Below are 27,078 nucleotides of genomic sequence, written 5' to 3'. Positions count from 1 at the left end.
CTGATCAGCTTTGTCCTCGATGAGAAAAAAGGGGCCCTGGATCTCCAAAGTGTTCAGAATGAGGCCAGTGACCCTGAAAGCTCTGTGGCCCCACCCCCTCTGATGAGAAAACCAGAGCCATGAGCTGTGTTTGTGGACACAAGGAAAAGGGTCATGAGGGACCAGGAAACATGCAGAGCCCTGGCCCCTCTCATCTGCTTCTCCCACCTGGAATCTCCTGACACCTCCCACTCAGAATGCTCGCTGGAAGAGGGCAGGACCCAGGCAGAGCTGGCCTGATACCAGGCCCAGCTCCACACACCTGACTCCCAGCTTGACCCTGGCGGCTTGGTAGTTCGCCTATCCCCGTGTTCCTGCTGAGCTCCTGGGAGTCACCTAACATTATCTGAGAGCGGCAGATGCCCTGTTACTGTGACTGACACCCAGGTCCCTGAAGGAGTCCCTCCCATCCCGTCAAATCTGCTCTGGTAAAATGAAGCACAGAGGACCCTCCAGCAGTCTCTGGCAGCCATCCTCTCCTCCCTGCGTCTCTGCAGCTGGCCCTCAGCCACACACAGGTCCTGACTCCTTTTTACCAGCACAGCCTCTGTTTCTGCCCTGGTGATGGGCCCTGGCTCTGGTGGGAGCCCCACAGAGGGACTGCAGGTGCGGACCCTAGACCGGGAACTGAGAGGGGCTGACATCCCTGCCTGAGAGGCTGTGGCCCTTCGCACGCTGTGCACCCTGTGGTCAGCTCTGTAACTGCAAGTAGGTGAAACCACCTCTCTGACGCTCCCCTCTGATCCTGGTTAGGAGGAGGAGACTCAGTGATGTTGTAAAGAGTTTCAGCCCTGTACTCCAAGTAGTGTCTGTGCTCAATGAAATTTTGTTATTGTCCTCTATTTAGACCTTCAGCACTTTTTAGAAGATGCATCAGTACCCCCAAGACGATACATAACCTTTGGGTCTTAGCACAGACCAGCATTCTCTCCATGTAAATGGTGTCAAATGAGTCTGAGTGACTCACTGGGCTATTTTAAGTGAGAAAACCACAAGATAAGCCATGTGAAGTGACCGTTTCATTCATTCATTTGTTCATTCATTAGTTCAAAACAGACATGTTATGCCAACTATGCTCTTGTCCAGGCCATTGAGAAACTCATTGGCTAAAGGAGGAAGTAGACCCAAGATCAAAATCAGCCCTTTATCTCATCACAGCCCTCTATCTCATCACAGGGAGAGGTCAGGGAAGGCTTCCTAGAGGAGGTAACTGCAGTAGTAAAGTTTGAGTTCTGGTTGGGCAAGCGAAGAAGTAGTGGCGTATCCCAGGAAGGAATACGATAGGGCATACTGAAGGAATACGAAGGTAAACACGAAATGGCAGAGAGACAAGAAAGGAATGAGTGTGGATGGGTACGGGATGTTTCAGTGTGTGTGAGGAGAGTGGTGAGGCATGAGGTTGGAGACCAGACTGGGCGTAATTCTCACGCGACTCATGGGCTGCGTAGCAGGGCTGGAGCTTTGCCCTGAGGACAGTTGAGAGCCTCCGAGGAGCTTGACACAGCAGTGGCATGGCCAACTTTCATCTTTAAAAAAGAAAGCTTTTGAGCCCTGGTAGGCATCTAGGGATTTCCTTGGGCTACTTGATATCAGATTGGTCAAAACTGTAAAGAATGAGAAATCCCCAGGGCAGACTGGGAGCAAGGCAGCAGCTATCATGAGAAACTGCTATTGGCACTGCCCCTGCTATAGCCTTTTCGATTGGGAATCTGTCTGCATTTGTTAAAATTTTACCTGTGCATGACCTTCCACCAGCACCTGGCATCTATCTCCAGCTGGATATATTGTATATACTGTGGTCCGAATTGTGTCACCCAAATTCTGTGTGAGCCCAGAAGCAGAACTGTACCCAGCATAGCCTGGGATGAGACCACTGCCCCAAACAAGGCCCAAGTGTAGCCTTGTAAGACCCTTAGCAGAAGACCCTTCTGGGCTTGGACTACTGAGCCACGTAAACTGTGACATAATAAAAGTTATTTTAAACCATGAAGTTTGTAGTAATATTGTTATGCAGCAACAAGTACTAATGCAGAGACCTGTGTATTTTGCCATAAACAGATTAAAAGTGAGAGATAAGGCTTTGATCTATTGAAATTTTCTTTGCATACCAATTATTTCTGGAGAGTTTTGCTGAAAAGTGGGATGACTATACCAAAAAAAGAGGTCTACTTTATATCAGACATATCTGTATCTGTATCCAAAATGCAACCTCAGGGGTCCTGAAGGGAATTGCTCCTTGTTTGGAGGACACAGTGGAAGAGCAGCAAGGTGGTGGCCTGCAGGAGTCTACGCCAGTGCACCTGTGTTCTGGGGAAGCAGATGCCCAATGGCAGCAGCGCAGAATGGGAGGAGGATGGAGAAAACAGGAGATGGTTGTTCCCTGAAACCATCGGATGTGTGGTTTGGACCCCCATGAGCAGAGCAGTTGGAGACGGAATCAGAGGATTTATTTTCTTAAGAGACTTTGTCAATCATGAGTCCAAGCAGTGTTCTCAGTGACACTGGAGTGCTGCAGGGGGTTGAGTGACGCGTTCTGCTGGGAACGAAGCCACTGCTCTGGCACCTGAGGGCCAGGGGTCTTTAGGAATACTGGAGGGGAATCGTCAGCATAGGCCTGGTGTCCTCACAGAGAACATCATTGGCTGAGGCCATAGAGAGGCATCTGGAGAGGGTTTATGGGTAGACAAAGAGACACCCAGGAGGGAGAGCTGGTGAACGCTGTCAGTGACGCTACCTCCCAGATGGACCAATGAGCAGCATAAGATACACTTTGTGGATTGTGCTTCTCGGGTTCCGTCAGAAACAGAGCTGACGGGGTCAGGTTTGATGCCTCCTGGTGCTTTAGCCCCATATAGAATGAATGAAGTCCTGCACTGGCACTGCTTCACTAGGCTGCCAGAACCTCAGCTGACTGCTGGGCAGGTGTGCCCACTCCGTCACACAGGACATCTGACTGGCTGTGTGGGGAAACCATGCTTCAGAACAGTGCACTGGAGGGAGAAGAAAGGAGACTTAAAAAACAGCTCCTTTTTGCCTTGTTCCTGTTACCTGGAGAGACTGGCGTTGAGGACCCACTGGATCTTCTCAGTTCTTGTCTCTCAGGACACGAATTCAAGTGAGAGACAAACACATACAGTGGAAATGAGATAGCAAGTTTCCTTATGAAACACACATGAGCACAAAACTGCAAGCAGGCACCCAGCTAGTCTGAATGCCCCGCGTATAGAGGAAATACAGTTGTTACTAAGCTTGTTAGTAAGTTAGTGAGTTTGTTCTATACCCTTGAGCAGAGGCTACAAATGGGCTCTCAGCTAATCTGAGTGCACCGACTACTGGGGTTCAGGGGTTATATACCTTAGTCAGCTTTTAGGTTTCCGCTCCTCCCTCATAAATTTTGGGAATCATGCACAACTAGAAAGGCTTTCTTTCTAAGTTAGTAGAGGTTCTTTGTATTAGTTAGGGAAATTGTTACAGAGGCTTCTTTCCCAGCAATGAGTCTCAAGGACTCCCCTTCTGCTGCATTATTTTTGCTTCTGATGTTTGGAAGACCTTCGCAATCTTATCAGACCAGGCTCAGGACCTCTGAGTTAACTGGTGAGATATGACTTCCTTTTGTTTCCCACCTCCTATTTTAAGTTCTTTGTTAGATTGTAATGGTGAGGGCCCTGCTTAATTTTCCTCTGGATGCTCATTTCTAGCTGCTTCCTACAGTGACATTCCCATGGATCAAAAATTTCCCCCTGTATCCTCAGGTCAGGGCAGTTTGGAATATTTTGGTTTCAGGGAAATAACTAGAGTGCAAGGCAGGTTACTTAAAGTTCTAAAGAGAGGCCTGGTCTTAGTCTGTTTGGGCTGCTATGACAAAAATAGCATAAATTGTGTGGCTTATAAATAACACTTTATTTTTCACAGCTCTGAAGGCTAGGAAGTCTGAGATGCTGGTGCTGGCAGATTCAGTATCTTCTGAATGCCTGCCTTCTGGCTCATTGATAGCTGTACTTTTGCTGTGTCCTCACTCGGTGGAAGGGCACTAATGCCACTCATGAATGCTCCACCCTCATGACCTAAGCACTTTCTGAAGGTACCACCTCCCAACACCGTCACATACCGCATGTGGTTTCCACATAGGAATTTGGGGGAGTTACAGGTATTCAGCCCCAAGTAGGCTCCTTCTTGGAGTGAAGTCTTCTGAGAAGAGGCATTTGAGTTAAACCCTGAAGGCTGACATTCCAAATAAAGGGATGAGGATGTGCCCAGATGCCAAGGCCACAAAGTGCAAGGAGTGTTTGGGGACTCTCAGGAGACCATTTTAGTTCAGACATAGAGTTCCAGCCAGTTTTACGTTTCTGGATAAAGAATTTGAACTTTATTTCTTAGATAATAGGATGTCCATTGATAGTTTTAACCTAGAGATACTACACAATGGGATGTTAGAGCTCAAGAAAGTTTTCTAGTTCCCATAAGTGTGATATCGTACAGTTAAATCCACAGAGAGGGAGGGCAGAATAAAGCTGAGGTTCCTAACCCAGGTCTAGGAATCACCTGGGGGTGTGTATGTGAAGCTCAGAAATTGCACACAGTGTTTTTGTGAGGACTTCCATACTTTCAACTTTTCAAAGGGTCAGGCCCTACAGGTTTAAAGTGCACTGGCAAAGAGAGAAAATTAGCATGCTCCTTCTCTTCCCCCAAACCTTGAGGCAGGTACATCCCATCTGGGGTCTGCAAAACTAACCTGAGGAAAGTCTGCTAGTTCAGACTTAAGAGGCAGTTCAGGTTCCTAGTGGCATGACCTGGAGAAGATGTGGACTCCGGGAGGGTCCTGTCACTATACAGATTCTAGCTGGCTCGGCCCTGCTTCCTAGCTGGATGCTCTGCTGGGGAAGGAGCTCCAGTATCTTTCCTCATATGGACTTGGTGCTGATGCCAGGACCGCAGCCCGCTGCGCCATCCGTGAGACCAAGCCTCCCAAGGCTCCGCCCCCTGGCCCTGCGCGAAGCAGGACGGGAAACCAAGATGGACGCCTCCATTTAAGCACCTTTCCCGAGCGGGGGACCTTACGCCCGCTGTCAGTTGCTGTTCGCTCTTCTTCAGCGGTGGGGGAAGGAGAGGGAATGAAAAGTTGCAGCGGCGGCAGAGTCCCCGTGAACGACTCTGCTGTTGCCCTGGGGGCGCAGCCGGGGCTCGCCGCGCCTGACGCGTCCTGAGTTACTCAGGTAAGGGCCGGGGCAGCGGCGCTGGTGGTCGCCGCGGGTCCGCTAACTCGCACCCGACCTAGCCTGGTGGCTCAGAACCGGAGAGAGGACCGGGAGCACCGGGGTGGCGCGGCCTGTGGGCCGGGCTCTGCGGCGCCCCTTCCCGGGTCTCTCCTCGCTGGCCTCCTTCCTTAGCCAAAAGGCGGCGTTCAGGGGCGGCCTCAGCTGCCCGATCGGCCCCTTCCCTTCCGACAGGGTTTTCTGAGGCCCAGGCTCCTCGTCTGCGGTTGCACCCACCCCTAGGTAGGCCGAGGAAGCTCTGCCCTTTTGCCGAGACTGCACTCCGGGTACCTTCGGTGTGCCTTTGGGTTTCCTCCTGAAGGAGCTTTGGCGCGTTCCCTCTGGCGGGGTGGGTTTGTCAGTGAGCCGTGCGACGCCCCGTCTCGGCACGACCGTTTCACGCGGGGCGTTCCCGTGTCGCTCGCTCCGTTGCTCCTGCTACGCAGGAAGTTTGCGGTACTGTACAAGTATTCAGTATATTGCCTTAATCAGCGCGAAATGATGCTGCACTGTGAAGATAATTGTGTAATGATTTTGTAATTTTCTCTCAAAGTTTTAAGATGTTGGTTATCCTGTTGACTAAAATTTAGGAAGACCAGCTGATTTTTTTTTTTTTTTGGTAAGTTTTTTTAGGCACTCTTTCAGTCATGTCCTAAGTTTAAGTGGTCTCAATACTGACTTCTCAGAAGGAGGGAAAATGTCATGATTGTACCGTAACAGTTCTCTCAGAAACAGCATTTAATTCGCAGCAAAAATAACCGCAACTCTAGAGGAGCTGAACAGGAACCACAGAGGCCTTGAGGTACTGCAGCCCAGAAAGCTGCTGGTGCCACAGACCTCAGAGGAGACACTAAGTCAAATTAAACTTTTCATTGTAAATGCGTTTCAAACACTGTTTTTAATGGTTGTCTATAGTGCTGACGTGAATGTTGGATTTCCGTATGTGAGCATTGCAGCTTAGCTGTGATGCCATAACCACCCCCCCATTCCCTTTTTAAAACAATATGTTTATTGCTTTGAGTGGGGGAGAGTAAGATAGAGGGGGAGAAAGAGACAGAGACAGAGACAAACATCGATGGGAGAAACATGATTGGCTGCCTCCCATGCGTGCTCGACCAGGGATGGATCCCGCAACCTCTAGGTGTGTTCCCTGACTGGGAATCCAATCCCCAGCCTTTGGGTGTGTGGGATGATGCTCCAATCAACTGAGCCGCACTGGCCAGGGCACAAAACCCTTTTCTTATACAAGTGTTGTCTTGGAGACAAAACAGGCACCCACCTTACATGCCCTATTATACAGGGTTGGAATTTGACTGGCCGCAGGGTATTGCATGTAGAAATGTTTGGGAAGCAGAGGGCCATATTTGCACCCACAGCTCATCCAGTTCTGTGTAGTAATAAATGGAACTCTAATAGATTATGATAATTCAAGGCTAGGACTCTTAAATTTGCAAACAAGCAGGACTGTCCCATTGCCAGAGTTGTTTTATTTGTGCCTTGATTTTTTGGGTTTGGACCAAAAATTGGAATTGATTGCAGTTACATGTTTAGGTGGATTGGAGCTCAAGATTACTGATGACATTTGATAGTTTCTTAAAGCTGTAAGTAGTTCAGCTTTCGATGAATTAGAAGTAATAATGTGGTTTTTGTTTGTTTCATTTCAGTATGCCAGTGATCCTTTCAAATGAGGTTCCAGCGTCTGAACAGAAATGTCCTTAAATGCTGAGAGCCATTTACTGTAAAACTTGTCTAAATACTTCAGTGTAAAGTGTGGAGAAATTAGTGTGTAGTATAGGTGTTATGGGACATAAGTGCTTGTCTGAACCCAGTGGTTTCCTACAGTGCTAACTGTTTGATTCATCTGCAACTAAAATGTAGCCGTAATGTTAATTACGTAATGATAATGTAACATAACTGTGAAATGAAACTGTAACTACCTGAAAAAGTCAGAGCTGCAGCACCCTTTGATGTTATGATTACTTGTATACATATAACGTTATAGGATTGTGTGACACTCATCCAAGGAGTAATGATTCTTCTGTGACATTTTATGGTATTTTTCTTCTGGTTTTGACTCCAACAGCTGACCAGAATGTGTTTGAATTCATACAGAAATAATGTTGATATCTGGAACCCATGTCGAACTTCTATGAAGAAAGGGCAACAATGATTGCAGCTGGGGATTTGCAGGAATTTGTTCCTTTTGGTCGAGACCACTGCAAGCATCACCCTAATGCTTTGAATCTTCAGCTTCGTCAGCTTCAGCCAGCGTCTGAGTTATGGTCCTCTGATGGTGCTGCTGGCTTGGTGGGATCTCTTCAGGAGGTTACAATCCACGAGAAACAGAAGGTTCCCTTAAGATTCTCAGTTTGTTTTTGAAATGTAGAGGGATGTGATCTACTTGTAATGTAAGGCTACTAGATGCAGCTGAGAAGTGAGTTTGATGATGGTATTTCTAGGATAGAGGTTAAGATTTGGTAATTTTAATCAAGGCTAAAAATAATGAACTTATTGTATTACAGTGTCATAGCTGGTAATTAGACATATAACTCACGGACTTACGATGAGAGATACTATGATTCTGGTCCATTTTAAACCTCTTTTTCCACTTAGTATGTGGGGACCAGATTTCACGTTATTGATGGTTAGATAGTAGAGTTAGAAATGGTTCCTACTGCTAAAAACTTCCATGTTCCTGGAGGAGAAAAGAAATGCCACATGAGTAGATACAGTACTAGTTTTTAAACAGGGGGATGAGATGTAAGTGTGTGTCAGAAAGTCAGTCGTTCTCATCTTACTCTGTTTTCATACTTTTTGGGATACCCAAATCTCAGGGAGGGGAAGTCTGTGCAGTCATAAAAATAAACCTTTCTCTGCCTTGCTCATTTTGACAGTTGGGACAAGGGAAGGAAGGTGAATGGATGTGCGTTTACTTGTGAAGCAGGGAAGTCTGCATGGTGTATAAGCTCCCCAGTGTCCCGTGTGCACCTCACTGCTCCCTCTTCACTCCCTCCCCCAATATGCTTATTATTTCTTTTTGTCTCCCAAACATGCTGGTTTAATTTTTGTATACATAGGTAAGGTATAACTTTTGCTTGTGTATAGGTTTGGCAGGATAATGTGGTAGTATAATATAAAACGTTTAATATGGAGAATTCTTGAGCAAATTCATGAAATCCTGTCAGAAAGCTAATTCATACACCTACACCCCCCACTCTGTTAACAGTCAGTGGCATCAAACCTTTTAAGAGTTGGGCTTGTACTGAGTCTTACTCCACAGGAAAAAAAGAGAGTAGGAGGCTTGTATCTGAATGGCTGTTTGATTTTAATTAATAAATCTTGCTCCATACTGTTGAAAAAGAAATAAAAACGGTGCTTGAACATGTCTTACATATGCAAATTTTGAAGGAAAGCTGGCAGTTAAGAAAAGGCGGCAGCGAAATTGGAGAAGTGGATTATGATGAGGAACTCTATGTGGCTGGAAATATGGTGATCTGGAGCAAAGGAAGTAAAAGCCAGGCATTGGCTGTTTATAAAGCCTTTACGGTTGACAGTCCTGTTCAACAGGTGAGTTGATTTGAATTTTAGTATTTGATTGACTTTTTTTAAACAAAGCTTTTGGTTGAAATGTAACAGAAATGATAAAGACAGCATAATGATCCCAGTAAACTGGGTATACATTTTAACCTGTGGTGAAGAAAATGGTAGGGAAATAAAAACTTCATTTATTTTCTTTATCATCACTTTTTTACACTATTGTTGTCAATTTAAAGGAAATGTATGAACATTTGAGTAATTTGATTTATTATTGTCATTAAAAATGTATAAGACATTAATTTAAGGGTATAAAACTAAATTAATACACAGTTATATTTCATTGCAAAGTGTTGAATAAATAAAAACCAGGTTCATTATAATAGAGAGTAAGGGAAAGGGAAAAAATCTAATTTGCTGTCATTGCACTTGGCTATTAAACTTAACTCTATCCTAAAAATTAGTGATTAAAGGGGCAGAATTAAGTATTCCTTGCCCAGCTTTTTTAGGATGACATGCAAGGTTTACCTCCAGCTAAAGAAGGAAACCCTTATTTAAAGGACATTGTCAGCTAATAAATATAGAAGGAATGGTGGAATTAGAAAATGACCATCTTGTACCCTTCAGTGTGATCACTGGTGTTGAGACGGGTTATAAATGGACAGTAATGCTATTGGGTGACAGGGTGTTAGCATGGTGTCAGGGTGTCACCCAAGGAGAAGGAACAAATTCATCTACTTTGGAGCTGTGTGTTCTCCACCTCAACAACATGGTGGGTTTGCCGCCACTACTAGGGAACAAAGGAATGTTCTTAGGTACCTACAGCTGAATGCAGCATGAAGACATTATGTCATCTACCCAGTTTTCTTCCCAAAAATATTTGACATGAGTATGTAAACCTAACTTTTCGTTGTAGGAAATACGGGGAACTAGAGAATCAGTTTGTAAAATGTCATGAGCTGAGGAGCGGGTGGAAGTAAAGGTGAAACAAGAACAGCCAGAAGTCGATAATTATTGAAGCTGGCTGGTGGGGATTCGTTATGTTACTCTTTCTGGTTTGTATATATTTGAAATTCTCTATGATAAAAAAAAAAGGAAAAAAACACTGTGAGGAACAGTGAGACAGATTCAGAATAGGCGACAGTCTATATTCTGGTCTCTTTAAAGAGTCAGTCATGGAGGGAAAAAAAAACAGATTAAAAGAGACTAAAGGGACATCACCAAATGCAATATTTTTTGCACCTTGTTGAATGAACTATGATTGAATCCTGGTTCTTGAAAATTGGCTAAAAAAGACATTGTTAGGGGAAATTTGAAAAAGTTGCAAATGGATTGAATATTAGGTGATGTTAAAATTTTTTCCCCCCTCAGGCAGAGTGGTGGTTTTGTGGTTGGCTCTACAGGAGAAAATATTTATTTTTCAGAAGTGCACAATGAATTGTGTGGGGTGCTGTGTCATGGTGTAGGCGGTTTCCAGGCACCTCCCCGACTGCAGGCCCCACGTGCACACAAACGCACTCAGCAGAAAGTTAACAGGGTTAGATCTAGGTGAGACAGTGCTCACTGTACTCTTGCAACTTTTGTTACTGAAGATTTTTAGGATAAAAACTTGGGGAAATGAATACATTTATAATAGTTGAATTAATCACTGGGCTATTGGCAAGATATTTTAAGGCTTTTTGACTAATTTAAGTCCCTTATTGGCAAACAATGAAATCTTGGTACCTACACACTGCTTTTTACTTGTTTTTCCCCATTACCTGTTTCCTGATGAACATTGTGCTCTTCTAACAATATACTTGGAAAGATAAACTGAAGTATTCCTAAACTTGAGGACATGTGTAAAAGCATTTCTGTCCAGGAGTGTTGAAGCCAGTGATTGTTTTGATGATAATTTTCCCAGCATATCCGTATAGTTGGTGAAAAGTGGTATGCTGATAACCAAGTAGCTTTTTGCTTCTAGGTTTCCATCTTAAATTATCCAAGGAATAATTGCCTGTTTCCTAGATTCCATAGATGTGCAATTAGATGTATTGTTTCTTTTACCTGGAGATCACTTGCAAGTGGAATCATAAGATTTGTAATTTCAGTCCTTTTGGTCTGGAAAACATACTGTTATTTAGTCTTCTTGGTAGTGTGGAGAAAGATATTTTAATATTTTGGTTAAGAAGTAGTACCAGAAGCATGTGAGTTAGATTTGGTTTATCCCTGCCTTCATTCTGCAAGTGTTTAGTGTCACTTTTCAGACAGTGTGCTGGGTGCTGGGGTGACAAAGATGTGTATTCAGTGTCTGCCATCAGGGAGCTCATACTACTGAAAGATGAACGAATAAATAGATAACTAAAATGCTGTGTTCAGATAAAGTGTTGTAGAATAGCTGTGTGTCCACAGTGGTGAGAGCATGGGGGACTGAGCTCTGAAGGGAGGATTTTTTGAAGACGTTGCTGTTTCAATTGGAAGTTGGGAAAAGAAGGGTATTCTAGGCAGAGGGAATCACAGCCAGAGTTGTGGAAAAACATGTTTTCTAAATTCAGAGTGGATGTACACAGTATGGGTGTGGAGAGATGCTCCAGGTGCAGAGTGGATCCAAAATAAAGGGACTTGTATGTACCTGGGAACTTGGATTTTAAACTGTACACAGGAGGAGCCTGCCAAGGACCTTAAAGTGGGACCTTAAAATACGGAACATTTTCAGTTCCGTATTTCCAGAGGATGCTACTTTGGTGGCAATATGTAGAATTGGCTGGAGGGTAGAGAGACTTGTGGGAGGAAAAAGACTGGCACCATGAAGAGAGAAGACAGGTGAGAGACAGAGCTGAGTGAAGTGTGCAGAGGGCTAGCCATCTCTTATTCAGGAGGGATGAAGGAGAGTGACAATGCTGTCTGCTTTCAGAGACTGGGAGGGTGGGATTCCATGGAAGGAAGCTGAGACAAGAAAGAGACACAGCCTAGGTTTTGGATGTTTCAGTGGCAGTGCAGCTTTGATGCTGGTTCTTTCTAAACTGAACAACAAAGCAATTCGATTTAAAACCAGGCAGAGGACCTGAATGGACATGTCTCTAAAGATATGCACATGGCCAATGAGCACATAAAACCGTGCTCAGCATCATTAACATTAGGCAAATGAAAGTCAAAACCACAATGAGATACTACTTTATACCACTGTTATGTAAAAAATGAAAAAAAATGTTGGTGAGATTGAGAAAACTTTGGAACTCTGTGCATTGCTGGTGGCAAAGTGGAAAACGCCACTGTGGGAAACAGCTGGCTGGTGCCTCACAAAGGTAAACTAGGATCACCATGCGATCCGGCTGTGCCTTTTGTGGGTGTACATACAAAACATTCGAAAGCAGGGTCTCGAACAGATCGTTGAGCACCAGTGTTCATAGCAGCGTTACTCTCAATAGTCGAAATTGGAAACAACCCGTGTGTGTGGACAGTCAACTGGGTAAACAATATGTGGTATATGCCTGTAATGGAATACTGTTCAGCCTTTAAAAGGAAGGAGATTCCGACATGTGCTACAACATGGCTGAACCTTGAGGATGTTATGCCAAACACAGCGTAACATACTGTATGATTACACCTTCGTGAGGTGCTTTGAGTAGGCAAAGTCATAAACACAGCAAGCAGAATAGAAGTGGGTGGGGGGTTGAGAATGGGGAGTTACTGCTGAACTGGCAGTTTCTGGTTGGGATAGTGGGGAGGTTCTGGAAATGGATGGTAATGAGATCGCACTCTTTGTGAATGTTCTTAATGGCACTGAATTTGCACAGCTCAAAATAGTTAAAATGGTAAATTTTATGTTATGTATATTATCCACAATTGAAAAAGACCCATAAAGTGCCATTAAATAATTTCAGTAAGTGATTGTCAAGCATGTCAGCAAAAGCTGAATGGCTTTTCCTAGGTTGTATTTTGTAAGGTGAAAGTTAGTTTGGGAAAGTCAGTTTTTCTAAAGATTTTTCTAAAGTGAGTCTAGGAATGTCTAAGAAAGATAAGGCCAGTAAGTAAGTCTAGAGATTATAAAAGGGCTCTTCTGATAATCTTTAGCTTGTTTAGGGTATGGGGTGTACTACAGGTTGAGCCACTGTTTGGAGTCACTTGTACTGCAGTCACTTCTATCTGGTAGGTTTTTAAAATTTTTATCTTTTCATAAAATTTATTTGCAAACATAGTTTATCTTTTCTTATATTACTTAGTCTAATTTATAATATTAATTAGTCATTCTTTTCTTTTCTTTTCTTTTTTTAACTCCCATAGTGAATGTGTTGAGCAGATGAAGAGACAGTTGTTACGTAGATGTCATAGTTATTTAGATACCTTAGTTAATAGCTTATTTACATATAATTTTCTGAGGTAAACATTTTGTTTTAATTTTAGGCATTGTGGTGTGACTTCGTTATATCACAGGATAAGTCTGAAAAAGCCTATAGTAAGTTTCTTTTTGAAATTTTATTGCACTTTTTGATTCCAAATGTGTATCTCTTTTTTTTTGTTGTTCAAAATAAGTAGCTACTAATAATAGTGGTTTTACCTAAGCATTTTTGTATTGTTCATTAAAGAATTTGTGTTATTGGGCCCTAGCTGTTGTGGCTCAGTGGACTGAGTGCTGGCCTGTGAATCAAAGGGTCGCCAGTTTGATTCCCCGTCAAAGCACATGCCTAGATTGTGGGCCAGGTCCCCAGTGGGGGCACATGTGAGAGGCAACCACACATTGATGTTTCTTTTCCTTTCTTCCTCCCTTCACCTCTCTAAAAAATGAATAAATAAAATCTTTTTTAAAAAAGAATTTGTGTTGTTGGGAATTGTAATTTGTGATTGCTGGGATATTTTTGAAAAAAAAAAAAAACCCATAACATTTTGTTATACCCTTTCTTGTAGGTAATGCTGAAGTAGAAAAATGTATATGTATATTGCAAAGCTCATGTATCAACGTGCACAGCATAGAGGGAAAGGATTACATAGCTTCTTTACCTTTTCAGGTAAACTTGAATGTTTCTGTGTTTTTGTGTTTAGTTGGAGACTGTTCTTGAATTAATTGGTTTCAGAAATATTGCTACTTTTCTGTATTACAGTTAATCAAGGATGTTATTTTTACTCAAAATAACTAAATTTAGTAACTTTAGAGGCCTACCATTTTTTCATTCTTTGCATAAACAATAAATGAATGGAGTGAATTATGAAGTCTTTTCTGAGGGTTTTTTTTTTCTGTTGAAGTGATACATAGGAAATCATTTCAGTTATACTAAGCACATGATAACATTGGTCTTTATCCGTTTCTCATCTTTCTCATGCCTAGTGCTAATGTTAAAGTTTTACCACATTGTCATTTTGGTTATGATATTTGCTGCCCCTGGCAGGAAATTGAGATTTAATTCTTTCTTAGACTTGATTTTGTCTTACACTTGCTTATTAAAACTACTTTTTAAAAATATTATAGTTAATGATCATATTATTTTGTAAAGCTCTTATGAAACTGGAAGAACATCTAATGTTTTATAATGTTTCCTGAAAACATGTTATGAAGAGTAGCTTCTTTTGCTTCTGTGTTTCCCACCCTTTTACTGGGCAGGTTGCAAATGTTTGGCCCACCAAATATGGACTACTGTTCGAACGAAGCAGTTCTTCACATGAGCTACCTCCAGGTCCACCCAGGTATCCAGGTTACTCAGTTCAGAATATTATTACTTGGGCTTTTTTGTGTTGGTTCTGAGGTGAAATTGTTTCCCTAAGAGTTTGGGATGATGATAATTTCCATGGTAACAGCATAGATCTATGCCATTTTCTCTCATGTGTTGCGCTCTCCCGAGTTCCGCTCCTCACTTGATACGGAGTCACGTACAGCCTTTACCTCCTAATTGTAAAATTGAACAAACCTGTGCCTTTATTAAAGATAACAATACTCTGTTCCTGGCTCAACCATCTTCTCATTGTGCTACTTTGGGCAAATCATGAGAGCTTTCTTGGCTTTAGTTTCATTATTCGTTACAGAAATCCTATCATTTACCTCTTAGAATTTATGCAGGATTAAAAGCAATAGTATACATTGCTTTGTCACAGGGCTTAGTATACATTAGAAGCACAAGAAATGGTAGGTGTCTGTTGATGGTGTGTCTACCTCTCTCTGGAATCAGTTGTGAACTCACTGAAAGGCAGTGCCTATGACAGTGTATTGCAAGTAGTAGATAATGTTTTTAGAAAATTGCTTACAGATTTTAATTTCTTTCTGTGTTTAGATAGAAGGCCTGTTCCCTCACCCCTACCCCCTTTTTTCAACCAGTTCTTTAAAACATGCAGCCTCTTTATTTTCTTGAAGTTTTTTTTTTTCTTTTTTTAAAACTGCACTCCTGTGTAAATAGGTGTAGGAGACAACATGTTTTTCTTAGCTTCCAAAGACACATTGTTGCTAAGGGAGGTTACAAAAAAAGACTACCTTATTGCCCATTACCCCATTGGTTCTGTAATGTGATGACTGCTTTTGCAGATGGTTCCTGGGCTGTGCTGATTTTCCACTGCGTGTGTTATGTGTTTACTGCGTAAGAGGAGATTTCTAGGAATGAAATAGAAGATACTGTGAAAAACACTAAGTAAACAGTTCAGAGGGTTTCTTTTTGGAATGGTAGTTTTCTAGTTGCTTCTGTAATCTGGAGAAGATATTTTTTTGCAAAGAAGATGTAAAATTTGTGCATAAATGGAGTTATCTCGTGTTGATTATTTGTTTGCTTATTACTAGAGAACCTTTACCCACGATGTTCAGCATGCTACATCCACTAGATGAAATAACTCCACTTGTTTGTAAGTCTGGAAGTAAGTATTTTTTATACATTCTTTTTCATAGCTCGTTTTTTGCTTTTGGGGGAGGGGAGATAATAAAGGCGCTTACAAAAATTTGACTTGCTTTATAAAAATAATATTTTAAGCATTTTACAAAAATAACTTTTATATTATGAAAATAGTTCATGTTCATGCAAGAACTTCTTGAATACCATGGTATTAACTGTTTTAATAGTTTTCTTTCCTAAAAATAGGGCCTATAAGTGGATCAGGATTACTGATGCTTGCTAACCTGCCTGTAGAATGATTAATAAGTAAATGAGTGATAGATGAACTGGAATTGTTTATTTTACTTTTTTGAGAAAAATAGGTTATTAGAAGTCTACTGTGTAAATTTTAATATTTCATTTTCCCTGCTCATAATAAGTTGATTTACTGGGGCTCAGAGCTTTTAATATTTGCTACAAGTATTTCTGGATGTATATTTAAAAATTTTCAGTGTGTCCAAACATGGTAAGTAATTGTGACTAACAAGAATAGGAAGTTTAAAAAAATCTATGTTTTACTCTTACTTTAGGACTTTATCTGAAGCATGATATTTTGAGATATCACTGAAGTATTTATCTTCTGTATCAGGGTTTGGCAAACGATAGCCTATAAGGCTTAAGATCTAAGAATAGTTTTTACCTATTTAAAGGATGTAGAAAAAACAAAAATGACTATGCAACAGAGTCAGTATGTGATACATAGAGCCTAAACTAGTTACTCTTTGGTCTCTTACGGAAAAAATGTATTGATAATTCTATATTATATTGGTAGCAGTTACAGACAACCCAAATAAACATGTTAGCATCTGTGATTGAATTGCATGTGGCCATTATTGATCATGTTTTTGAATAATATTCAATGACCTTGGGAATTGCTTATTCATAATGCTAAATAGGATATAGAACAATGCAGAGTGATTTTGATTTTGTAAAAGCAAAAGTGTGTGTGTGTGTGTGTGTGTGTGTGTGTGTGTGTATGTATAGGAGAAAAAACTAGAAGGAATACTCCCTGATGTATTAGTAGTGGCTATTCTGAGATGATGGTATTATGAACAATTTTAATTTTATTTTTTATAAAATATTTTAATAAAATAATTGTATATTTTTATTTTCTAATTCAGCTGAGAGGGGAGCATTTAGGGTGTTGTCAAATAGAGACAGAGAAGTCAATTCATGGTAGTATAGAGACAGAAACTGACGAAACTCACTAGGAAAGCCTAATTTTGCATGTGTAATCAGTAAAGTAGAAATAGGTGTACTGTTCAGTACTGTTTGAATGGTGATTGTAGAGGACAGATTTCATACAGAAGAAGAGAACCAGTAAGGAAGTCAGACTTGGCAGAATAGTTGATTGAAATTGATAGATAATTTGATTATTGAAGGATTCATGGACCTTTCATCTGTGGCTGATTAATGGTGGATCAGCACAGATCTTCACCTTTAACCGTGTATTTGTGAAATTGAAACTGGTAACACTCTCATCTTTAATGTATTTTGAGGAATTTGATGCCCAAAGTAAATGTATTAACAATACTAGGTTAATTAATTAATATATTAATGGATTTTTATGTCTTAATTGGCTTGGTTTCTCCTGATCTCTAGAAATTATAAGAAATCTTTATAAAGAACAGTTTTGTGAAGTTCATTGTTCAAAATCTGATCATTTCTATTTTATCATTAAGGTCTTTTTGGTTCCTCACGGGTGCAATATGTTGTAGATCATGCGATAAAGATAGTTTTTCTCAGCACTGATCCCTCCGTTGTAATGACCTATGACACTGCTCAGAATCTGCATTCCGTGTGGGTTCTTCGGAGAGTCAAAGCAGAGGTAAGGAGAAAGCGTTGTTACTACTGAAAACCTTGACATGTTTTGTGCACTAGATCGAGCTTCTTAGGAAATAAAAAGATTTGTCTTTAATAACTCAAATCTACCCTGAATTCTCACAAGGAAATTACCCTTTTCGTCTAATTATTATCTTTTTTTTCCCTTATAATTTTGACTTAAGGAAGAAAATGCTGTTTTAAAATTCTCTGAACAGGGGGGAACCCCACAGAATGTGGCCCCTAGTAGCTCCCTCACAGCACACCTCAGAAGCCTCTCTAAAGGAGATTCCCCCATGGCCTCGCCTTTCCAGAACTACTCCTCCATCCACAGTCAGAGCCGCTCGGCCTCCTCACCCAGCCTGCACTCTCGCTCTCCTTCTCTCTCCAACATGGCGGCTCTAAGGTGGGACTCCTGCGTGGGGTGTTTCCTCTTTTACCAAGATAGCCCAAGGAAAAGATACCCTTTTCAAAACTTTCTCTCTGTTTTGGGGCGTTTAAAATTTCTTTTGCCAGCTCTGGGCTATGTTTTAGGGAAGACAGCCATCATTCTCGTTGTCTTAGTAAGACTTGCAGGTCTACTGTGTTACCCTTTTTGAACAAGTCCTATTTGGAGGCCGCCTGTGCTTGCCTTAAAATTGGTTATCTCATTTGTACTACTAAGTGGCTGCAGTTTGATGAATATTGGCTGTAAAAATACTTCAATACTTTAATTTTCATTAATTTTTCTTCTTGGTTGTCTGTCTTTCTAGCTATCATCTTATATCTTGATATAGAAATACAGTTTTGTTGCTGTGCATATATGAGTATACAGGAATATAGTTTAGGCTTTTAAAAAAAATCTTCATCTGAGGACATGTTCACTGATTCTAGACAGAAAGGAAGGGGGGTGCGGGGAGAGAGAGGGAAAGAAAGAGAGAAAGAAACATCACCGTGAGAGAGAAGCATCGGTCCCTTGCCTGCTGTATGCTCCCCCTCCGGGTCGAGCCTGCAGCCTTTTGGTGTGCGGGGTGATGCTCCCACGGAGCCGCCTGGCCAGGGCGAGTTTACACCTTTTGAATGATATAAGCAGTTCGTTTTTTTAAGCAGCAAAAGAACTAATTTTCACTTTTAAAAGGAGGAATTCTGAGAAGAATTGGAAATCTTTAGAATATAGTAAAACACATTAACATGAAGTGATTATCCTCTTTTAAGAAATTGTTTTTCTGACTGGGATTGTGCCATGGGTGCTCTCTGCACCCAGAAGTTTGGAAGGTGGCACTGGAAAGTGTGTGATGTCATCCTGCGTCATTGTTGTGACACCCTCTCTCTGTTTACTTTGCAGTCGTGCTCATTCCCCTGCCTTAGGAGTGCACTCTTTTACGGGGGTGCAGAGGTTCAGCCTGTCGGGCCATAATCAATCTCCAAGGAGACACAGTGTTTCTCATTCTCCAGAAAGTAATTCGAATAGCTCTTTACTTGCACCAGAAACAGAGCCAATTGTTCCAGAACTTTGTATTGACCATTTATGGACAGAAGCGATTACTAATATAAGGTTTGGAATATATATTTCTGTATTCACAGAAAAATGTTGCTAAAAGTCTTAGAAGATACTTGGTATTTTATTTAAACTTCCTCTTAGTATATTCAGTTACTAATACTTATAAAAATGCATAGACAATGTATTAAGGCCAGCTCTATTTCAGTAGAGGACATTAATAAAATGATCACAAACATATTTTTTGTGATTTGTTATTTGTTTTTTTAACTTAGTAATAAAATAATCACTCAGATTTGAGGTGTTTGATGGTAAAGGGAAAAATAACTTATTTATATAGATTAGGAAACTTGGGATTTTGTATCATTTTAAAAAGTGTTTTGAAGTTTTTGAGTATTGGCTGGGTTTTTTTGGAAACACAGTTCAGATCTCTGTTCTGTGTGATCTTTTTTTTTTTTTTAATGTCCTCTTTAATTATCCATTCATGAATTTAGCCAATCCCAGTGTTGGTTGTGGGGGCTAGTGGCTGTGGGTTAGCAGGCAAATTAGTCACTTCCCTGTCCTCAAGGAGACACAGGAGGATGGTGACACAGGAGACATGGCCTGTTCTGCTGGTGGGGCTTTGGGGAAATGGACAATGCACAGTGGGCAGAGGGCATCAGAACCTAAGTTAAAAAAGGTGAGTCTGTGGTGTGCTCAGCTGCAGTTGTGCTCACCAGGGTGGAGAGTTTTAGGGTTATTCCCTTTGATGAGAGCTGTAGGAAGGTGCTTTGTATGTGGGTCTAAACTCAGGGAAAAAGAACAAAGCTAAAAACATGGGAGTTATGGGCTTAAATGGGGAGCAAGGCAAAGAGAGGTGATTGGAATTTAAGGAGTGTGTGGGGTTCAGGTTCCTGGATGGCCTGTGGATGAGCTTGTGGTTACAGGGGGTCTGGTAACCCTCTGGAATTGTGCATTGTAATTTTGTATATGTGTAGTGTATGGGCTTTTTCCTAAGGAGTGAGTTTTCACACTCCTTAGAGTCTCAAAGTGGGTCTGTGTCCTCCATACAGTTAAAACCTGGTGTTGTAGACTTGGAAACTTGAAAATTTGGGGGGTGAAAAGAGAGAAGAGACAAAGTAACAAAGCAAGAGAGGTCAGATAGGAGAAGCAGCAGGAGAGAAATGTCATGGAACCCAAGGAAAGAGCCTTTCACAAAGAAAGTGCCAGTATTGCCAGGTGCTGCTGAGGTGTGGTGTCAGAGGTGAGCTCAGAGAGGAGGTACCTGGAGGGCAGTGAGTTCACCGGTGACCTTGGCCAGAACTCTTGGGGAGCAGAGTGGTGGAATCGAGTGGGGTAGAGGAAGTAAATGAGGCTGAGTAAGTGAATGTAGACATAGAGCCTGTCCTAAGGAGTTTGCTCTTGAATGGGGGTGAGGATACACAGCTCGCCAGGTGGAGGCTGTGGACCAGGAGAAGGTTTTGTTTATGCAGACCTATTTAAAGAAAGTTTGCGTTCATGACTAAATACCTCAGTGTGTGTCTCCAAAAAGTAAGGGTAGTTCCTTACCCAACCACAAAACCATTGTTAGACCCAGCCAATTAATATTCAGTCCATCTTTATGTTTTAAGACTTTTAGCTTAACATGAGAGAGTAGGGTTGTTTTTTAAAAAAAGATTTTTATTTTTAGAGAGAAAAGAAGGGAGGGAGAAAGAGGGATGGAGACATCCATCTGTTGCTTGTCATACGTGCCTCAACCAGGTACCGAACCCACAACCCAGGCATATGCCCCGACCAGGAATCAAACGATGAGTTTTCACTTTGTGGTATGACACTGACCAGCTGAGCCACACCCATCAGGGTGAGAGAGTGTAGGTTTTAAGGAGCATACCTAAAGGAGGGAAAGTGTCCAAAATACAGGGAAGAGAAAATGAAGGTGGACAAGGAACCAGCAAGGATCAACAGTGGAGAGATTAGCCTGGGGAGAAAGGTCATGTTTATCAGACACAGAGACCCGGTGTTGAGCCAGAAGGCAAATGCCTGTGAGTCTGTCTTAAGGAGTTTGGACAAAGAGGCAGGGGAGAGGATAGGTTGTTAGAGGAAAGTTAAGATGGGAATACAGTGTTGAAATAGCTTTTCTGTTTTTGTTCCTCATATCCAATCAAAAAAATTCCTGTCTTTAAGGGCCTTACTGGTAAATTGAATATATTGCAGATCCTGTTTTACATCTTTTTGGTCTTCTGTACCACTCGAGGAAGAAATCTTTGAGAGTAAGAAGTGTGGATTGAAAAACAGTGAGGAAATAGACCCTGATGAGAGAGGAGGGGGGAAAGAGATAGGAGGGGGCGTGTAGTGAAGCGTCTGACCCCTTCAGCCACGGGACGGATAGGGATTCAGGTCTGCATTTACTTTAGTAGTAGGTGACTTGCATGATATGGAAGTAAAAATTTCTTTGATGTTGATTAAACTTACTGTGATTTTCCCCCCAAAAGCTGTGGAGTAGACTCAATCAAAGAGCTGAAAGAAATCTCTGATCGCGAAGTTCAAAGCCTAGAAGTGTTTTTGGGTCTTCACGATTATTGGTTGTCCCATATAGTTTTTAGGTTTCTTGCAGAATATTTTCGAAGACTTTTAATAGTTACCATGGTATGTGTTTGAACCAGTGCTGACAGTTACTTCATTAATGTATCTGTTGCAGAGAGAAAAATTCACAGGCCTCAAAAGTGTTCATTACATCTGACTTGTGTGGGCAGAAGTTCTTGTGCTTTTTAGTAGAGTCCCAGCTCCAGTTACGGTACGTGCATATTCCTGTTGATTCTGTGTGAATAACTGTAGGGCCTCTCTGTCTCTCTCTCTCTCTTCCCTCCTTCCTCCCTTCCTTAGTAGCATTATTGAAATGATTTACATACCATAAAGTTAACATGTTTAAGTGTACAATTAAATGACTTTTAGTAAATTTACAGAGTTGTGCAGCCATCACCACAATCCAGTTTTAAAAGCTTCTCTCATCTCGAAAGACCCCTTGTGCTTGATTTGCAGTCAGCCTCCTTCACACTCCTAACCTCGGCAGCCGCTCTATAAGCCTTTGGTCTTTGTGGGTCTACCTTTCCTGGACATTTCATAGAATCATACAAAATGCAGTTTTTTGTGGCCAGCTCCTTTCACTTAGCATGATGTCTGTGGGAGCCGACCATATCATAACACGTGTTGAGTGTTTCATCCCTCTTCTGTGCAGCAGTCCGTTGTATAGATGCACCACACACGCTTTGTCTCTCCTGAGGTGACGGACACTGGGTCTGTTTTCATGTTTGGCCATTGTTAGTCATGGTGCCATGAACACTGGAGTTAAAGTCTTTGTGTAGACTTACGTGATTTATTTTTCCTTGGGTAGGTTCCAAGGAGTGGGATTGTTGGGTCAATGGTAAATTGATTTTTAACTTTTTAAGGAATTGCCAGACTCTTTCCAAATAGGCTGCACCAGTTTACATTGCCACCAGCCACATTTGAGGTTTATAGTTCTTTATCCTTGGCAAGGTTGGGTGTTGTCAGTCTCTGTGATTATAGCCATTCTGGTGGGTGAGAAGTGTTTTTATTTTATTTTATATTTATATTTTATTTTATTTTTTAATTTAATTTAATTTATTTTATTGGGTTGGCCAAAAAGTTCATTTAGATTTTTCTATAAAATAAAATTTTATGGAAAATTTTTCATTTTTACCAATAACTTTATTGATTTGGATATTTTGAGTATGTTGACTATCTCCTGCTATTGGCTTCTAGTGGGTAGAGGCCAGGGGTGCTGCTAAACATCTTCCAATGCATAAGACAGCCCCACAGCAAAGAGTTAATTTGGCCAAAATGTCAATAGTACCAAGAAACTTCACAACCCACTTTTTACACATTCGATCAGTCACAGCACCTTCTCCATACGCTGCACAAATCTTCTTTTGCATTTCAGTTGTGTTTTTACCTTTCTTGAAGTAATAAAGCATAATATACTGAAAATATCACATGTTTTCTTCCATCTTTAATATTAAAATGGCTACACAAAAGCTCAGCCAATTTTGGTACTTTTTTTTTTTTAATTTTTATTGTTATTCAATTAGAGTTGTATGCCTTTTCTCCCCATCCCTCCACCCCACCCCAGAAATTTTGGTACTTTTTTTAATGCATGCTGGTATGACAGCTGTCAAAATACAATCTAACCAGATTGTTTTTAATGAAGTCAAACGCAACTAAGCGCTACTAGGGCCATCGTACGGCAAAAACTAAATGAACTTTTTGACCAACCCAATCTTTTATTCCGTAGGATATGTTTATTGATTTTGAGAGAGAGAGGAAGGGGGAGAGATGGATGACAGACATCCATGTGAGAGAGGAACATCAGTAAGTCGTACCCCTAATGGGGTTTGAACCCGCAGCCTAGTAGTATGTGCCCTGCCTGGGAATGTGCTCAAACTGGCGACCTTTTTATGTATTGGATGATGCTCCAAACTACTGAGCCACCTGGCCAGGGTGAGAAGTGTTTTTAATTTGCATTTCCCTAGTGATTTATGATGTTGAGCATCTTATGTGTTTATTAATCATTTATTTATCTTTTTAGATGAAAGGTATATTTGTGTTTTTGACCATTTACTTATCATTTTACTTTGAACTATTTATAAATCACAGGGAATTGCAAAATAGTAGAGTGGTCCTGTGTACCCTGCACTCTTTTTGTCCCAGAGGTGAGCAAAGCTAGGAAGTTGACATCAGTATAAATCACAGACCTTACTCAGTTTTCATCAGTTTTGCATGGACGTGTGTGTGGGGGTGGGGGGCAGTGTTTCTAGGAAGTTTTCTCATGTGTGTAGATTTGTTCACACACCACAATCAGGGTACAGAACTTCTTTATTATCTTAAAGATCTCCCTTGTGCTTCTTTAAAGTGACATACACCACACCCACCCACCCAGTCTCTAATCCGTGACAGCCACTGATCTACTCTCCATCTTCACAGTTTTGTCATTTAAAGTCGTTACATAACAGATTCATACAGTATATAACCTTCTGGGGTGGGCTTTTTCCATTCAGCGTTTTCCCTGCAGATCGGTACAGGTTGTCACATGTGTCACTATGTGTTTTTTTTTACTTTAATATTTAGTTGTGTAAAATTTCAAGAGAGTAATGATAAGACTCAGCTCATCTTTGGCTCCATCACCAACATACAGGCAAAGGATGCAGCACCAGTAGAGGTAAATGCAGGCACTTTGCTTAAGGAATTGAAAATCATTATGCTTTGTAATTTGCATAGATTGGAAAATAAAGTTTGTGTCCTTTTGTAGAAGATAGACACCATGCTGGTCCTGGAGAGCAGTGGGAACCTGGTGCTTTACACAGGAGTGGTTCGGGTAAGCAATGAGTAGCCTTTTGGTTTTTTTGTAGGACTGCTTCAATATGATTTTGTAATGTTACTTTAGTTTGATATTTAATATTCGTTACCTCCTGTCTGTAGGATTTGGTAGAAGATTTTTCTAAGAGTTCAAAATGAAACCTCTGATTTAGGTTGGTCCTAAATTGGAGGTTTAGGACTCTTTGCCCTTAGATGGATTGGCACTGGGAGTCTGGCACAGATGGGGAACCTTAATGCATATAGGCAGATTGTTTTTAGAAAAAAGTTAAGGTGAAATTTTATAAAGAATGTATAAAGTTTTGAAATCGATATATGTGTAGCTTTGTTAAGTCTGAAAGTTTTTGTAAAGTTTCATTATACTAGATGTGTAATATGTACGCTGGATCTTTTGTCAGTTAGGAAATTTACAGATGAATGATATAAATTTTACAAATTTGAAGTCATATACACAGTTTGAAGAATAATGACGTGAACTTTCGCATAGGCTTGACCCAGGTTAAGTAGGCTGCTGCCTGTACGGGTACAGTCCCCGGGGGTTCTCTCCTGATTGTTTCGTCATCTCCCTACCTCCCCCAGATGGACACTGTTCTGAGTTTTGCAGTAAATCAGTCCTGTTTTTTATTACTTCTGGTCTTACAATTACGTATGTATCAGTAAAGAGTGAATTAATTTTCCTTATTTTGAATTTTTATATAAAGGAAACTATACCATATACTCTTCTCTGAGTTATTTTGTTCAACATCGTGCCATTTTTAGATTTATGTTGATGTGTAGCTGTTTTTTCCTCATTTACTCTTATATGGTATCCTATTGTATAATGATACCAAAACCTATACTATTTCACCCGTCGTCAAGGTTGTTTGCGTTGTTTCTGCTGTTCTTCTAGTAAACTGCACTTTAAAAAACATCCTTATGTATGTCCCCTACTCTTTATAGTACATGCATATTCACCTTCGCCAAGTGGTGCCAAGTTGTTTCCAAAGTGTAGGTTGTCCCAGTTTACAACATCTCTCCCCACTCCTGGCCTCCACCAGTGTATGAGAGTTCGGAGTACTTTTTACATTCCTGCTAATCCACGGTACTATTCGTTCTTGCTTTCCCGCAAGCCCCCACCTTCACCCACCCCCGAATTGGTGCCTCATTTAACAGCCTGGTGAGAACAGACGTCTATGCACCCCACTTGGCTTTGCTGACATTGCTGAGAGGTGGGACCCAGGCTTCTCCATGGTGTTTGTCTGAAGTAGGTTGGTTATTGTCCAGAAGCTTTCTTTTTTGTTAGGCTGTCTGTTTCCTGATTCTTTGCTCAGGGAGAGAAGGATTTCTTGGGCCTATTTTTTTTTGTTTGTTTGCTCCCATAATGAAATTGTGCCTCAACTTTTGTCCTACCCAGAGGCCACTCTGAGACATGAGTGGTGTTGCAGAGCAGTGTCAGTTCTTGGATCTTTTACCATGTCCTTGTTGGTCAGTGTCACCCATGGGTCACTCAGGCCTGCCCAGGATTTCACACACATTCTTAGAAAATCCTTTTCTCTATTCTTCTGCACCCCCGTTTCTCCTCTCACTCCCTAGTAGGGCCAGAGAGGAGTTACTGCCTGATTACTGCAGGGTGGGTGTGGAGTATAGTGCAGGAGGGAAGGGGAGAGGTATATTGCCTTATTGCAGAGCAGGGATGAAAGCCAGTGCTCTTGCCCCCTGCACAGTGTCTGCACCATGTGGGGAGGTGAAGGGGCTGCCTCAAGGCACTGCAAGCAGGACTCTCTCCACAGTCTGCAACTGCAGTGCTTACTGAGGACAGGAGATGCAATCTAAATTACTACAGAGCAGGCCGGTAAGGTAGGCCTGGCCCACAGTTTCCATGCTGAGGGAGGATGAAACTTAATCTCGCAGGTGAAATGTAGTCTTCAGACCACAGCTCTTTGAAGAGGAAGGAGCCCACTGAGTGCCGTGGTGTTTTCATAATGCTTGCCTGGAATGGGGCAGGTGTGGTGAAAATGTTTCTGTCCTGCTTGCTCACTCTTTTTCCAACACTTTGGCTAGAAGGAGTAAGGTTTTTGTGGGGCCCCTTTTGGTCTGTGCCTGTAGCATTTCTGGGTTGAAGGCTCCTTAAGAGCCCAAAGCCTGATTATTTGAGGTGTTTAAGAAAAGTAGAAACCTAGGGATTTCATCATAGGTTATTCCTGCTTCGCAGGTCCCTAGCCAGTCAATTTTCCTTCCTTACCTTTCAGAGTCTTCTGTTGCATTCTAAATTTCATGCAGGGTTTAGTAATTAGTGGGAGGAGTAGTATGAAATGTGCTTACTCCATATTTTCATTAGATGGAGGTCTCTCATAGCTTTTTAAAACCAATTATATGTATACGGGGTGGGACAAAAGTACGTTTACAGATGTTTGTATGGGAGATAATACATTAGTTAATAAACAATAATACAAGAATAAACTGTGCTTTGTATACTTGAAACTATTTTTGCCCCACCCTGTATGCATTAGTTTTCATTCTCATTTTGCGTTTTAATCCTATGGGTTTTATTTGGGCAACTTGTGTAATTTTATTAAGTCTTTGGGAAGTATATTGACATAAATATGTACATTCTTACAATTTCTTTTTAGTTTTGATCTTTGCCTTTTAATTTTACCAAGAATTTTCAGCTTGTATGGATGTGAATTTTGTTGTTTTCCTGAGAACCCTATTGATGGTTAAAATGAGGGATGGTTAGCATGGATTGCCAACTCATCCTTTTAAGGTCAATGAAGAATTTACTTGA

At 41.3% G+C, this 27,078-nt stretch overlaps 1 protein-coding gene across 3 annotated transcripts in view; it reads left to right on the top strand.

Annotated features, from left to right (window-relative positions):
* Positions 1–5,043: 5,043 nt before the first annotated feature.
* ANAPC1 (anaphase promoting complex subunit 1) overlaps positions 5,044–27,078 on the top strand; it is a 94,047-nt gene continuing 72,012 nt past the window's right edge. For 2 of the 3 annotated variants that reach the window (XM_045184888.2, XM_024576693.3), the window contains exons 1-13: positions 5,044–5,252; positions 7,404–7,640; positions 8,700–8,858; positions 13,209–13,260; positions 13,710–13,810; positions 14,401–14,483; positions 15,562–15,635; positions 17,332–17,477; positions 17,656–17,876; positions 18,795–19,004; positions 21,625–21,720; positions 24,069–24,159; positions 24,250–24,315. In XM_045184888.2, the coding sequence (XP_045040823.1) occupies positions 7,428–7,640; positions 8,700–8,858; positions 13,209–13,260; positions 13,710–13,810; positions 14,401–14,483; positions 15,562–15,635; positions 17,332–17,477; positions 17,656–17,876; positions 18,795–19,004; positions 21,625–21,720; positions 24,069–24,159; positions 24,250–24,315 (1,512 nt within the window). In that variant the 5' untranslated portion in view covers positions 5,044–5,252; positions 7,404–7,427. Of the gene's footprint in view, positions 5,253–7,374; positions 7,641–8,699; positions 8,859–13,208; positions 13,261–13,709; positions 13,811–14,400; positions 14,484–15,561; positions 15,636–17,331; positions 17,478–17,655; positions 17,877–18,794; positions 19,005–21,624; positions 21,721–24,068; positions 24,160–24,249; positions 24,316–27,078 lie in introns of all 3 variants that reach the window. The other variant, XM_045184887.2, reaches the window with a different exon arrangement.

This window comes from Desmodus rotundus, chromosome 5, assembly GCF_022682495.2.
Source record: "Desmodus rotundus isolate HL8 chromosome 5, HLdesRot8A.1, whole genome shotgun sequence".
Classification (NCBI taxonomy): domain Eukaryota; kingdom Metazoa; phylum Chordata; class Mammalia; order Chiroptera; family Phyllostomidae; genus Desmodus; species Desmodus rotundus.
The sequence above is the reverse complement of the archived record's forward strand: the minus strand, read 5'-3'. Positions and strand labels throughout refer to the sequence as shown.